This window comes from Halichoerus grypus, chromosome 14 (genome assembly GCF_964656455.1).
Source record: "Halichoerus grypus chromosome 14, mHalGry1.hap1.1, whole genome shotgun sequence".
Lineage (NCBI taxonomy): Eukaryota > Metazoa > Chordata > Mammalia > Carnivora > Phocidae > Halichoerus > Halichoerus grypus.
Genome location: NC_135725.1, coordinates 57,921,134 through 57,935,711, shown reverse-complemented (window position 1 = coordinate 57,935,711; position 14,578 = coordinate 57,921,134). Strand labels below are relative to the sequence as shown.

General features: G+C 56.4%; 1 protein-coding gene across 6 annotated transcripts in view; it reads left to right on the top strand.

Annotated features, from left to right (window-relative positions):
• Positions 1-12,490, top strand: part of CNTFR (ciliary neurotrophic factor receptor) — a 38,128-nt gene extending 25,638 nt beyond the window's left edge. For 5 of the 6 annotated variants that reach the window (XM_078061403.1, XM_078061401.1, XM_078061402.1 and 2 more), the window contains 6 exons: positions 5,840-5,957; positions 6,131-6,297; positions 7,678-7,841; positions 11,105-11,285; positions 11,709-11,874; positions 11,965-12,490. In XM_078061403.1, coding sequence (XP_077917529.1) covers positions 5,840-5,957; positions 6,131-6,297; positions 7,678-7,841; positions 11,105-11,285; positions 11,709-11,874; position 11,965 — 797 coding nt within the window. In that variant the 3' untranslated portion in view covers positions 11,966-12,490. Of the gene's footprint in view, positions 1-5,839; positions 5,958-6,130; positions 6,298-7,677; positions 7,842-11,104; positions 11,286-11,648; positions 11,875-11,964 lie in introns of those variants that run through there. The other variant, XM_036081367.2, reaches the window with a different exon arrangement.
• Positions 12,491-14,578: the final 2,088 nt, after the last annotated feature.

Genomic DNA, 14,578 nt, shown 5'->3' with positions numbered 1-14,578 from the left:
AATCCCTGCAACAGAGGCAAGGTGGAAGGGTCAGTGGAGGAGAAGATGGTGTGTTCTGGGGGCACCTGGGTGGTTCAGTCAGTTCAGCGTCTGACTTTGATTTCCACTCAGGTCTTGATTCCAAGGTCCTGAGTCCAGGCCCTGTGTTGGGCTCCGTTGGAAGTGGAGCCTACTTAAAAAAAAAAAAAAAAAAAAAGATAGTGTGTTCTGTTTGGACAGTAGTATGCAAGTCATCTTATTTTGGATTTCCCTAGAATCAGATCCCAAGATGAGAGTTTATATGCAAGTAGTTTATTTGTCAGGTGGCAGAAACACCGTAAGGAAATGAGAAAGTGCTAGAAAAAGGAAGTTAAGGGGACCAACAAAGACGGAGTTATCCAGTTATCTTCTGGGCGACTGCAGCTTCGCCCTGTGAGAACTCTGAGAGCCCAGGCAGAACATGTACCTGGGAGTTCTCCCGCCTGAGCGGTGAGGGAGTTCAGAAGCTTATATACTGACTCTTGCCCATCCTTGGTTGAAGGAGTCTACCGGGGTGGGGGTGGGGATGCTTTAATTCCCCCCGCATTTTTGGCCTGATGCCTCAGCAGGCAATGCAGATTTTAGTGACCAATGAAAGCTCTTAGGCATATAACTACAGATGAGGGCAGTAGGTACGGGCCAGGGATCTGTTAGGGCCTCACTGCCATCTGCTGTAGATATGTTGGGTTGGGGTCCTCAGGGGACAACGGGAGCTGATGGCTGTAGCCAGTGGATCTGAGGGTCTGGGACTCAGGAGAGGCCTGGGCTGAGGATGGGATGAGAAAGGCCATGGAGGGGGTGAGATGGCCAAGGGAGAGAACTCTGGGATGAGAAGAGAAGAGGACCCAAAACTGGGCCCTGAAGACCATCACTTTATAAAGGGTTGATGGAGAGAAGTGAACCACAAAAAGAGATAAGAAGGAGCCAACAGGAAGGTAGAGGGAAAAGGGAATGTGATTCAGAAGACAGGTTTGGAGAAGTTGCAATGAGGAGCTTATCAGTGTTGCTGAGGGTCAGCTGGGCAGGCACCCACCAACAGAATATTCTGAAAATAGTTCCATTTCTTTTCTCCTTGAGCGAAAGATTCACGTTTCTCTGGCCTCATCCCATTTGGGGGATGTACCCCACTTTCTGAGGATGGTTTCTTTATTCCCTGGGAGCTGCTGAGAGGAGGAGATGCTTGAGCGACCTGGGAGCAGGCCCTTTCCCTGTTGTCAGGAGATTGGTATGGACAACCATGGGAAATGTTAGACTGAAGGGTTGGTTGCTCATGGTCATCCACAAAACACTGACCCACCGGTGGGGTTAGAGGAGGGGTGAAAATATGTTTTGGTGGGGATATTCCTTTTCACACAAAAAAGCCTTCCTGTGTTTAAACTGAAAAGATGGCAATCATATCCAAGGGTCTTAGGTGCAAGCCAAGGGTGGAATGACCCCCGTTGGCCAGCTTGAGAAATACAGGACCAGCTTACCTGAGTTCTCCCTGGCCCACCACAAGGTTTGTTGACGTGGAATGCTCAACCTAGCCCCATGTCCTTACACACAGAAAAGTGCCATGGAAGAAGGATGAGACCAATTTGACACCCCTGTCTTCTCAATTTGAGTCGTTGAAGTCCTTAGGACAAGGCTGGCCATGATGGCTGGGCCTTGGTGACCCTGGGCCCTATTCCTAATGACTTGATCTTTCAGAGGTCATTGGAGGGAAATTGGGTCTAGAAATGATGTCTGTAGTCTGTACCCACGGGACATGCCCACAGCTGCCCCGTTGTGACCAGACCCCAGACCCTTTATAGTGCTGACCACTCCCCAGACCCTGCCTGTCAGAGGAGAACTGGCCATGAATTGGCTATAGCATTAGTAACAGGTACTTATCTCTCGTTGCCTTATTTCCTTCTAAAGAGCTGGTCAGAGGAACAGGGGACATTAATCATGATTGTCTCAGTCATTTTATATTAGTAACAAGAGACTGGATTTGGCAACACTCAATATCAAATTATTCTTCTAGCCAGTGCTCAGAGGACAGGACAAAGATACCCCTGATTTGTGAGTCATTCAAGCCAAAAATTATTTAATATTTATCTTAAACATGTAAGATTTTCATGTTTCTATTTCCAAGGGAAACTGATCATAAAAATATGCTGTTGAAAGTCCCCTTAACCAGACTGATCCCTGAACTGCTTTCTCCCAGTCCACCTTCCTGCCCTCCGCTCACAAACAGCTCAGAGGAGTCCTGCGCCCAGGATGATGAAAGGACCACCCACATTAGGAAACAGGATCACCAGGTTACCTTTAGTAGCACCCTTTTGTTTACTAGATGCTGCTGATTCAGTGTCTTTCTGATTTTAAGCTAAAACAAATCAGAGTGATTTACTGATTTTAAATGGACGGTTCCTTGTCCAGTTTTTACATATCTGTATTTGATTGGTCAGGACAGGAACTCTGGAACCCCTGGTTCAGCACTGCTTCCCCCTCAGCTCTGTTTGGCTGAGAAGGAAAGAGCAGCTTGTGGATGAAGATGTCTGGGGGGAAAAAAGACAGGTGGGAGGCAGGAGAGGGGCATCTGGGAAGCCAGAAGTTGGGGTGCCTTGAGAGACATGAGATAAGGTTGGGACAGGCCAAGGGCTTTGATGCCAGACAGGAGGAGTATGGGTGGGGCCTCCAGGAGGGCTGGAGCTGGAAGGGTCACCCTGCCCCGCCCAACCCGATCTGGCCTGGCCAGGGGTGTGGGCAGCCTGCCCCTCCTTCTCTCTGGGCCGGCGGGCAGGCCTCATGCGTGCCGGGGGCTCCAGCCCAGGCGGGCTGGCGAGATGAGAGGAAAAACATGCGGTTTGGTGGGCTGGACATGGAAAAACAAGCCAATTAGGAGGAAAACAAACAAACTGGGCCAGCGGGGGCACATGCACACATGCACACGCATACACGGTCCCGCATAGGACCCGAGGTCGTCCTGCCACAGGCTGCCACAGTCACGTGGGCATCTCAAGAGCCCCCCACAAGGGGCAACTTGAGATGCCTGGGCATCCAGGAATACGTCTGTATGCCCAGAGAATGACTGACATGTACCCACATGAGTTTTTGCTCACATATAGCCTCTAACATGTTCTCACATGGTGTTCGGCTCATATGTGTGAACACACTTGGGATTCTGGGCACTTTCCCACACCCACAGTTTGAAAAATACGTTCAGGCTTAAGCTTCATCTCCTGTATGGTGTTTCAGGTGTGTGGTCGTGCCGTCCCTGTGTTTCAGACGCGACGGCGGACTTCCACATGTTCTGAGAGTACCACCGCCCCTCGGCCATACCCGCACAGGCAGTCTTGAAATCAAACAGCCTGCCCAGAGTCACACACAAATGCAGTGTGCAGTCACACACAGCCAATTGCATGGTTACACAACTGCCCAGGGTTGCAGTCACACACATGAAGGCTCTCAGAGTTCACAACGACAGCCTCACAATTGCCATGTCCTAAAAACCGCTTCTTCCCCATCTTGCAGCATGCTCACAACAGGCCTGATCGCACACGGTCCCACAACCTCACACTTGGTCTCTCACAGCACCCCCACCTCCGCCCACCCGGCCCCTCAGCTGGGCTCCAGCTGCAGCAAGTCACTCCTTTTCTTCCTTTCTTTGTTTTTCTTTCCTCCTTTTCCCTCTGAGAAACCTGGTCCCTGTCAGGAAACCCAAGCCCTTCCCTACTCAGGGCCCAAGGCCAGGCAGGAGTAGCCAGATGACAGACAAAACCCTGCCTGGCCCCCCGGTCCCCCATGATCTGCCCAGTCAGAGAGAGGAACTGGTTTGAGGGGGAGGCTGGTCTCAGGGGGGAGGATGGTCAGGGGAAATGGAGGGGACTAGTCAGTGGGGAGGCTGGCTGGTGGAGGGGGCCTGTGAGTCCAGTGCCATGGCCCGCTCTGCCCTCCAAAGAGTCCCAGGCAGCAAGGAGCTGACTCTGCAGACTTCAGTACCCACCCCACCCCCAGCACCCTTCTCCTTTGAAGCTGGGGTTAAGGGAGGGGTGGTGGCAGGAGGGGGGAGTGGAGGCTTCTCAGCCGACCTCGGAATGTCCTTTTCTCCTGGGGTGGCTGCCAACTCTGGCCTGGCCTACAGGCCCCCACAAGGCACTTCCTGTGTCCTTGGCCATCCCCCACCCCACCCCCATGCCTCTGTGTCCCTGGGCAGATAGGGAAGGGATATGAGAGGCACACAGGATGAACATGGAACAGACACAAGATGGACACAGGGCCAGGAAGGCTCCCCAGGGGAGGCAGACAGCAGTGGATAGAATGCAGGTTGCCCCTTGTGGGGGCTCAGCTGGGCTCTGGCTCTCCCCTGCAGGCCTGGGGCATAGAGCCACCTTTGCCCACAGCATAGCCCACCCTAGCTGCTACATACACCCAAGCTTCCCAGATGCCTCTCTGACCCTCTCATCTCTCCTGCTGCAAAGCCAGATTGGGCCCTGGGGGTTTGGCCCTGAGACACATATACTTCCCACACACTGGACATGTACATGCAATCAGAGTCAGTCACAACCACGTGTACACTGTGGATGAAAGCCCACAGTTCCCCATGTGTCACCATGGCCACTCGACAAGCATAGACATGTACTTCCCCTTTCACAGTCCCTGGCTTATTGAACTGCCCCCCTCCCATTTCCTGTCCACCTGTCAGGCAGGGGGTGGGGCGGAGGGGGGGACACAGGAGGGAGGTGTCAGTGTCCCTGGAGCCACTGACGGACATTCCTTGCCTGGGTCAGATCACAGAAGCTGCCTCCTTCCAGGAACCTGAGCCGGCTGTCCTCACGCCTTACCCAATGCCTGAGGGTGGGACAGCTGAGCTAAGTGCTCACAGCAGCAAGAAGTGTGGTTAGATAGCAGAAGGGACTTCCCAAGTGTGTAATGTGGTCATGTAGGTGGTATCCCCATCCTGGGGTTTCGTCCCAGCTCTGGCTTGCTGTGTGACCCCAGGCAGGTCTCTATCCATCTCTGGGACTCCGCATTCTGAATTGCAGGCTGCTGCTAACCAAGTAAAGGGCTTCTTAAAGGGTCTGTGATGGAGGAGCTGGGGGCTAGGGCTTGGGTGACGTATACAGCAAGGGAATAGTAGCTTCCTCTCAACAGGCATGTGCACACACCTGCAGTCATACGTGAACACACGTTCTGAGCCATGCGCTAGATACTCCTGTATATGTACCTACATTCCATCGTGGGTCGTTCATGTCGCAGAGACACGTGTGACACGTATACCCGTGCATGCAGACACCTACACCCGGATACGCATGTGCATACAGTGCTGTGTTCCTGTGGACCGCCAGGCTCGTCCTCATGTTTCTTAGTCTCTACTGGGGGAAGCCTGGGATGACTCTTCTCCAGGGAGTGCACCCTGATTATTCCAGCAACCAGAGGACCCAGTCAAGACACCCCCTGCCCCCCGCCCCCGCAGCCTCTGTTGCACAGTTTTTCTCTGTGAATGGACACAACGTGTCAGGAGATGTGGGGCTGGGGCCGATTCCCCCAGACATCACCTCCATCCTGTGATTGATGAGCTGAGGCCCGCAGCCCCCTGTTCCCCGCAGTTCCCGCCTCCGTTGAGCAGGTGGGGGGGGCTCCCTCTTCATAGAGCCCTTGTTTTTCTTTAATTAAACATCTGGCTCTCTGCGGCCTGGGAAGCCTCAGAGCCTCGCTGACAGCCACCCCTCCCCAACCTCTGGCATAGCTGATGGGTTGAAGGGGGAGAGCTGGGGTCCTGGGGCCCACCTGTCCCCACACTAGTGCAGGGGACTAGGGGCTCCAAGAATACCCTGACCGTGCTGTCCTCACCCCCCAGTGCCGCCGCGGGAGCCCGTGCTCAGCTGCCGCTCCAACACTTACCCCAAGGGCTTCTACTGCAGCTGGCATCTGCCCACCCCCACCTACATCCCCAACACCTTCAATGTGACCGTGCTGTGAGTAGACTTGCCTGTGACCCGGTTCCAGCCCTGACCTCTGACCTCTCCTCCAGCCACCCACCGTGCCCTCGTCCAGACCCTAGCCCAGCCTTGGGCTTGACCTTCCCCCAACCTCTGCCCCATCTGACCCTTGATGTTGGTAACAGTGCCTGGGCCTCACCCTTCCCCAGGCACGGCTCCAAAATTATGGTCTGTGAGAAGGACCCAGCCCTCAAGAACCGCTGCCACATCCGCTACATGCACCTGTTCTCCACCATCAAGTACAAAGTCTCGATAAGTGTCAGCAATGCCCTGGGCCACAACGCCACAGCTATCACCTTCGACGAGTTCACCATCGGTGCGTGGGGCGGGGGTGGTCCCTGCAGCATACTCCAGGGGGAGTGTGTCAGCGGGTGTTTGCCAGAGGTGTATATGAGCATTGGTGGGGACAGTCACGGGTGTGCCTGGGTATGTGCGGCATGCGTACACGTGTGTACACGTATTCATGGCATGTATATGCCTGTGAACATTTGAGTGAATGTCCTTTACCTGCAGGGGCCAAGAGACCTTTCCAGCAGCTCTTCCCCATCGTCTCTCTGGCTCCCAGAGTATACAGGAGGGGGAGGGGGGCAGGCTGGGCCAGACCCTTGTGCAGCTGCAGCCTCCACCCCCCCATGCTAATGGCTTCCTTACGGCTTGTGATGAATGAGGTGTCAGAACAGGAGACAGGACTGGGACAGATACCGCCCTCACCCCCACCCCCACCCCAGCCAGACCCTCTGCCCCTGCCCCATCCCAGCCAGAGCCCTCGCCTGCCCCATCCCAGCCAGACCCCTTGCCTGCTCTTACCCCATCCCAGCCAGAAGCCAGACCTCTTGCCTCCCCCCACCCCATCCCAGCCAGACCCCTCGCCTGCTCTTACTCCATCCCAGCCAGAAGCCAGACCCCTTGCCTGCTCTTATTCCATCCCAGCCAGAAGCCAGACCCCTTGCCTTCCCCCACCCCATCCCAGCCAGACCCCTTGTCTGCTCTTACCCCACCCCAGCCAGACCCCTTGCCTGCTCTTACCCCATCCCAGCCAGACCCCTTGCCTGCTCTTACCCCATCCCAGCCAGACCCTCTGCTTGCCCTCTATACCATGGCTGAGACCCCCAGACTGTTTCTACATGAGCTGGGCCCTTAGACTCCCATCATGTCCTCAGCCTACCTCCAACCCAGAACTGCCACACCTGTGGACTATCTTTTAACCTTGACCCACAGAGCAGCTTCAAACCCAGACTCTTCCAGGGGAGAGCGTATCTCAGTTTGGAACTGGAAGAGTTGAGGTGAAAAGCCAAGCTTGAGGGGAGTATATGATGCTGGTGCAGGAGGGGGTGATCCCGGTGACAGTGGAGGTAATGCTGGTAATGGTGGAGCCATCATATAGACTTGGTAATTGGGATGCTGGTCATTATGAGCATGGGGTTGGGATGATGGGATGAAATTTGGGATATCGCTATCATGAGCTGGTGACAGTGACTAGTGACAGTCCTTGGTGGTGACAGGGATGTGAGAGGTGGAAATAATGAGATGGTTGTTAATGGTAGTTGCCAGAATTGACAGCAGAGAAGAGGGGTGGCCACCGTGACAACTAGGACAATGGTTGGTGATACGAGATGGTGGACATGGTGACTGGGGTTGATACAGTGGGGTCGTTCCCAGAGATTAGTGAGGTAATGAAGCTGTGTCTCCTTAACAGTGAAGCCTGACCCTCCAGAAAATGTGGTAGCCCGACCAGTACCCAGCAACCCTCGCCGGCTAGAGGTGACTTGGCAGACCCCTTCGACCTGGCCCGACCCTGAATCCTTTCCTCTCAAGTTCTTTCTGCGCTACCGACCCCTCATCCTGGACCAGTGGCAGCATGTGAGTGCCCTGCCCTGCCCAGATCCCCAGTGCCCGAATCAGAGCCTCGTGGCGTGGGAGGTATCCATATCACCCATATCAGCTGGTCGCTGTTCCAGTGTGAAGCCTGGGGGCAGTCAGAGAGGCTTTCTTTCCTCAGGGAGAGGGGATCAGATGGGCTTGGAAGGATGGATGGGGCTGAGGAAGGTATCCTGATCGGAGCCCTAAAGGGTTCCCAGTGGCCTCCATTAGTGTGATGGGAACACATCTGTTTTTGTGGCCCGGGGTAATGGGGAGAAATCCTGGAAGGGAGATGGCAAGCAGGGCAGGTAGGATTTCCCTTTCCTTCACTCTGGCTCTTAGCCCTGATCAGGCATCTCCCTCTTAGACTCTGGCCCAGGCTGCGGGCCTGCGCTGGCCCCAAGGGGCAGGACATCCTGGTCCTCAAGGACTTATAGTCTCAACGGCTCAAGGGGTCAGAATCAGGCAGTGGTGGCAGACTTGTTCCAGGGTATGAGTTCAGGCCATGATGAGTGTCAGGGCTCCAAAGTCAGGTGTGGCTTAGGGGTCCGCTCAAGGTTACAGGTCGGAAGGTAGCCTAGTCTGGGAACGAAGCAGTGGATAAGGGCTGGTATGGGGTCAGGGTGTGGTCTGCGATGTTGATCAAGCTACAGTTGCTCTGAGGAGCAGCCAGGCATTTGGGGCTGACTTAATGTTCTCTCTCCTTTGACAGCCCTGGGCCCATAGGGTCGTAGGCACTCTTTCTGGCCCATGAGGTCTGTGGGCTAGGACTGGGGCTTCGAGGGTGCTCCACACGCTAGCCCAGACTGGCACCCAGGGCTCAACCCACCAGGCTCCAGCCCCATCTCCTCATGCCCCCCTTCCAGCTAGCCTTTAAAGTGCGTAATTTGATTCCAGGGTGCCTGTCCGGGTTGTAGGCCTGGCCCCCATAAAGGCTGCTCACATGTTCTCTGACAGAATCCGGAGTCCCTCCTGCCTGGCCAGCTGCCCGCGCCTAATGCATTGCTAATAACCAGGGTCTAGTTTCACAAGCCCCCCTCCCCTGCTAACGAGCTGCAGGCAGCAGCACCGCGTATCGCGGCGCACACGCCTCACGGTGGACCTGGCATACGGCCCGCCACACACACGGGAACGTGCACACATACACGTGGTCCCCAGCAGGAACCGTGCTGCACACATGCATGTGACTAACATGCCAAGACCACGCACTGCAGAACTGAGCCCCACACTGACGTGGGTAGAGCAGAATACGTGGACTCTGTGCTAAGAACATGTATGACCCGCGGCACATGCTTGCCCTGTTCCATATCTCATTGACATTGGAGTTGGCTCAATTTATGGCTCTTTTGAACTTGAATTTTGCTCTGAATAGAATCTTATGTTGGAGAGAAGCAGGTGTCTGATCGGGAGGTGGTATGGAGGGGAGAGCAGAGGAAAACATCACTTGGGTTTTCAGGGGGAAATGAGAGCTACAGGCCAGGACTGACAAGAATGGGCACCATGAGGTCTGGCAGGGGCTGTCTCAGCATGGACAAGGTGAGGCAAGTACTGGGACCCAGCATGGGTTCCCTGCATCTTCTGCTCTGGCCCTAACTCAGCAGGGAGGCTGGAGGGCGTGTCGACGTGCTACGGCCGACTGGATGGAGGACTCTGAGGCTAGGCAGATGCCAGCTACTAGAGAATTCCTGCCAATTGAGGAGCCATTCTCTTAAGGGTGTGGATTAAGGGATCAGTGACAACCTAGCAAGAAGGGCCTAAGCCTAGATGTGGCTGCCAGGAAAGCACTGGGCTCCTGGGCCACCTTTCTAGAGGTGTATGGTGCCCACCATAAGCCCACCAATGAGGTGGTAATTTGATCTGCTCTCCATAGCTCTCTCCCTCTCTACTCAGCCAGAGGGGGTCTTTGGAGGACAAAAGGGTATAGGGGACCAGAGGAGGAACTAGGCCCCAACTTCAGGGGAGGAGAGTCTGTGGGGTCCACTGATCTTCCAGGGCTGGGAGTAGGACTGAGTGAGCCCAGGTCTGGGCCCTAAATGACTTTCACCCTGACCCTGACCTTTACCATTGTCTCCGCCTCAGGGCCACAGATAGGGGTGGGAGGGGGGGAGGTTATTGGAGGGGCTTCCTGCTCTACTTAGACCCATCTTCACACACATGAATACACATACACATGCGTGCATGTACTCACAGCCTGTCAGGTAGGTAGCTCAGACCCGGTTTTCCCGGAAGGAAGATTGGAACAGGGACCAAAAAAGCCCTGAAGCCAGACGTGGCCCAGAGCAGCCCCCTCCTCCGCCCCTGCCGGCTGCCCCTGTTTACGAGGAGGCTTAATGAGGCAGCGGGTGCCGCTGAGATGAACCAGAGCCCAGCCTGGGACTGGGAGGGGCGCTGGACAGGCAGGCCAGCCTGAAGGGTGGGGGAGACCAGCAGAATAGGGCTGGCCTGGGCGGGGGTGGGGGGGCGATGCCTCCAGGAGGAAATGGAGCAGCTGTCCTGCTGTCCTGCTGTCCTGCTGCTTGGGAGCTGCCCCCGCCCCCGCCCTCTTCTGCCTCAGGCAGGGTGATAACCACACTGAGGCCTTCCTGAGTGGGAGGCTCAACAGGGGCTAGGCTGGTGGGTGCACTGGGCATCTGGGAAGCCAGGCTCTGATGATGACAGAACTGGCTGAAGTGTGTTTGGTGCTTCCCATGTGCCTGAGTCCTCATTATACTCCTGTGAGATAGATCATTAATGCCATTTTCCAGATCAGGACAGCAAGGCATATGGAGGTTAAGGAACTTGGTCACCCGGCTGAGAGGGGAAGGAGCTAAAACCTGGACTGAGGCAGCCTAGCTCCACGTCTGTGTTTATAACCTTCCTTCTGAGCACATCACCATCTCCTCTCTTACCCTGTTACTCTTGTCACCTCCAGGGAGGGACTGAGATCAGGGCTCAGGCTGGGCACTGTGAGGAAGCTGGGATGACAGCAGAGTGAGACACTGAGCACAGTCCTCCTGCTCCCCTGGGGGTGCTTCCGGTCTCCGTAAAGATTTTCTTACTCTCCTTCAGGATCCTCTTCCCTCCCTTGGGGTCTCCTCCCCGAGGTGTCTTTACCCTCCTTCAGGAATATTCTCAATATCCTCTCTCTCCCCCCAGGAAGCTCTCTTTTCCTCCGGGGGGGGGGGGGTCTTCACTCTTCTCTCCCCAGCAGTGTTCTCAGTTCCTCTGGGGGTGCTCACTCTCCTGACCCCCGGGCCCCACCCCATCCCGCGGTCTGGCTGCAGGTGGAGCTGTCAGACGGCACAGCGCACACCATCACAGATGCTTATGCCGGGAAGGAGTACATCATCCAGGTGGCGGCCAAGGACAATGAGATTGGCACGTGGAGTGACTGGAGCGTGGCCGCTCATGCCACACCCTGGACTGAGGAGCCACGACACCTCACCACTGAGGCCCAGGCCCCGGGTGAGCCCCTCCCCCCCCCCCCCCCCCCCGTTCTCTCAGTGGGCCTGCGCTGTTACCTGGCTCTATCTTGCGCCTTCCCACCCCTCCCAGGACTCAGAGCCTTAGAGCCTCTGCCGCAGGCACTCTGTGGCCGCCACACTCCTGTCTGTCTGTCCTGACCACGCTGTGCCTTGTCCTTGCTGTCTGGACATTCTTGGTAGGGGCCGTGGGGTGGAGGGGTCATCTTTGAGCCATGGGGAAGCAGTGTCTGCCTGATGGGGGAGGCAGGACACGTCTGAGAGAGGAAGCAGGGGCTGTCTGATGGGGGAGGCAGTACTGGTCTAACACAGGGAGCAGGAACAGTGTGCCTCATGAACCCCCCAGATCTGGGTTGACTGCAGCCCTGGCCCTGCCCTGAGTGGGATCCCCCCCCATGTTCCCCAGAGACCACGACCAGCACCACCAGCTCACTGGCACCTCCACCCACCACGAAGATTTGTGACCCTGGGGAACTGGGCAGCGGCGGAGGACCCTCAGCACCCTTCTTGATCAGTGTGCCCATAACCCTGGCCCTGGCTGCTGCCGCCGCTGCCGACAGTCTCCTGATCTGGTAAATCAAGTGAGGCGGGGTGGCCGACGGGAGCCCAAGGGGACCCCCACCCGCCGTCGTCCCTTACAGCCCCCTGCCCTGTTTCCCTAGAGCCCGTGAGGACATGCCAGCGCACCTGCAGAGGACCAGGAGGCCGGAGCTGAGCCCGCAGATCCCAGTTTCTATTTTGCACACGGGCGGGAGGACCTTCTGCATTCTCTTCAAACATAATTTGTAGAGACCCCGGCAGCCCTGCCACACCATGCTGGCTCTCCTCCTGCCCTCGGGAGAGGAGGACCCTGCAGCTAACCCACCCACCAAAGACCCCCCACCCCCACCTGGCCCCTCGGGCTGGACCCTCCAATGCCAGCCACTCCCAGGAGCCCTTGGGGGGTCTGAGGGGAGCCCCTCACGTCCGTAATTTCTCCTGCCCCAGCCTCCTGTCTGTCCCAGGGTCTCTGCTGCCACCATCAGATTATAAGCTCCTGATGCTGGGGGGCCCAGCCATCCCCCTCCCCCCAGCGCCCACACTTCACTCTCCCACCTGTCCCCATTTTGTACGACCCTCCCCTTTCCCTGCTCCCACCCCACAGTATTTAATGCCCTGTCAGTCCCTTCTAGTCTGACTCAATGGTAACTTGCTGTATTTGAATTTTTTATAGATGTATATACAGGGGTGGGAGGGTGGGGGGTTCTCATTAAACGTCACCATTTCATGAGTCCTTGGAACAGACCCACTTTGGGAGGGTATCCTTCTTCCAAGGATCCCTCCCCTTCTATCCCTGGAAGAGGGAAGAAATTCTAGTTGGAGAGAGACAACTCTCTCCATATAGATGGGGAGATGCAGTATAGCTCTCAGGCAGATGTGTCTGGGGGTGGGGCTGTCTGCTTCTTTGGAGGAGAAGGCTCTCTGGAGGCCAGGGGCAGAGCTGTGGGGAATGAGGGGTCCCAGTGAGGCAGGTCCCACATGGGGATGTCCAGTCAGTCCTGGAGGCTGTTGAATCCTGACAGGGGTAGGCCTGTCAAGAGTCATCTCCAGAGCTGCCTTCCAGGAAAGCCTAGGCTTTACCCATAGGGGCAGAGATGCAAGAAGGTGAGGAGGCCAGACTTCATCTTTGGGGTACGGGGGGTTGTCATCCCCGTCATGCAGTTCAGACACAGTTCAGGGGCTCCAGGAGGTCAGGCCTGGGGCTCAGCTAGGCTACAAGGCTCAGAGTGCAGAGCGTACTGGGCCTGGGCAGGGCGGGAGGCTGCGTGAAGGAGGCCACTTGGTACATGACTAGGGATTGGGCCTGTGTTGCAGGACTGGAAATGTGAAACAAGATTTACCCCCAGGGTTAGATTACAGTCGAGACTCCGTGTGAGCAGGAGAAGAGCAGGCTTTGGTTTTCCAGAGTACCCAGTCTTTGGTCTAGTTCTGTACCCTGCCCACACCCTTCCAGTCCTCAAACTGGGATTCCAAGGTCCCTTTGGTTTCTCCTCAGAGGAGGGGCTTGTGGCTGCCCCACGCCTGCTCAGGTCCAGCCCCCTTGTAGAAGCCACTGCACCTTCTACCACAGTGGGGGGACACTGCAGCTCCTTAGCTGAGGATGCCTAGGGCTGGGGCCACGTTGGCAGGTACCTCTGGCCTGGGGGAGGGAGCAAAGGATTAGACCAGAACCCCAACCTGGGGAGCCAGGCTTGGCCTTGCTCTGAGTGGCTGGGATGAGAGAGAGATGAAGTCAGAGGCACGAATACACTGACTTGGCGAACACTCCCCACAGCAGGTGCCGAGTGCCACACCTACACTAAGCCACTCATCCCGTGATCACACACACACACACACACCCCAACTCAAACCCTTTTCTTCAGACCAGGGTCAGAAAATGGACATTCCTTGCTGGTCACACCAGGCCTGCCTGGGATTGTGCCCCTGGGGGGAGGGATCCATGTTGCCTCAAGCACTGATGAGTTAGGCCTGGACAGGGCTTGGGGCCGGGTGAGGGGCTCAGAGGGAAGGTGGCTGGCTCTCTTCCAGGCCAGGCATTACAGGAGGAGAGGGGGTGTTCCAGGTGGGAGATCTCATGGAAAACAAAAGGCCTGATATCAGGGTAGAGGGGCCTGTGGCTTTTCAAGCTGAGTAGCCCCAGCTAGGGGAATGCATGACTCCTCATTCCAGGAAGAGGCTCCCAAGATTGGACATACGGAGAAGTGGCTGTGGACCTACCTCTGGACCCTGGACCCCTGATTTGCCTGTTTGTCTGGTTTCTGTGAGATGTGGCTTGAGCCTGAACCTGTATTCCAGGTTCAGCAGGGGTGGACGGAGCAGGTGGCACCAACTCTTGCCAAGGACATTGTATTCCTGGGGTGGGTCTGAGCCTCCCCCTTCCCTGTCTTTGTGGTAGTGGGGCTAAAGCTCAGAGGTCTCCAGCCTGTGCTGCTTTGCTGCCTTGAGAGCCTTGGTCAGCCCTGACCCACCCACCGCCCACCCAGGGATTGGGCATCAGCAATCTGGCCTCCATTAGCAACATGGGAAAGCAATTATGTGGGGTCTGGGGAGGAGAAAGAGGGGAGGGGGCCTGCTGGTGCCTCAGAGGCCAACAGAGAGGCCTGCGGCATCTCCCTGCCCCCAACCTCAAGAGAGAGAGACCCAGCCCTGTCCTAAGTGCCAAGGTGGCTGGAGGGCCAGTGTCCTTGCCTCTGACGGGCCTGGGCCTGGGGGTGGTCATTCCTCTTTGGGAGTCTT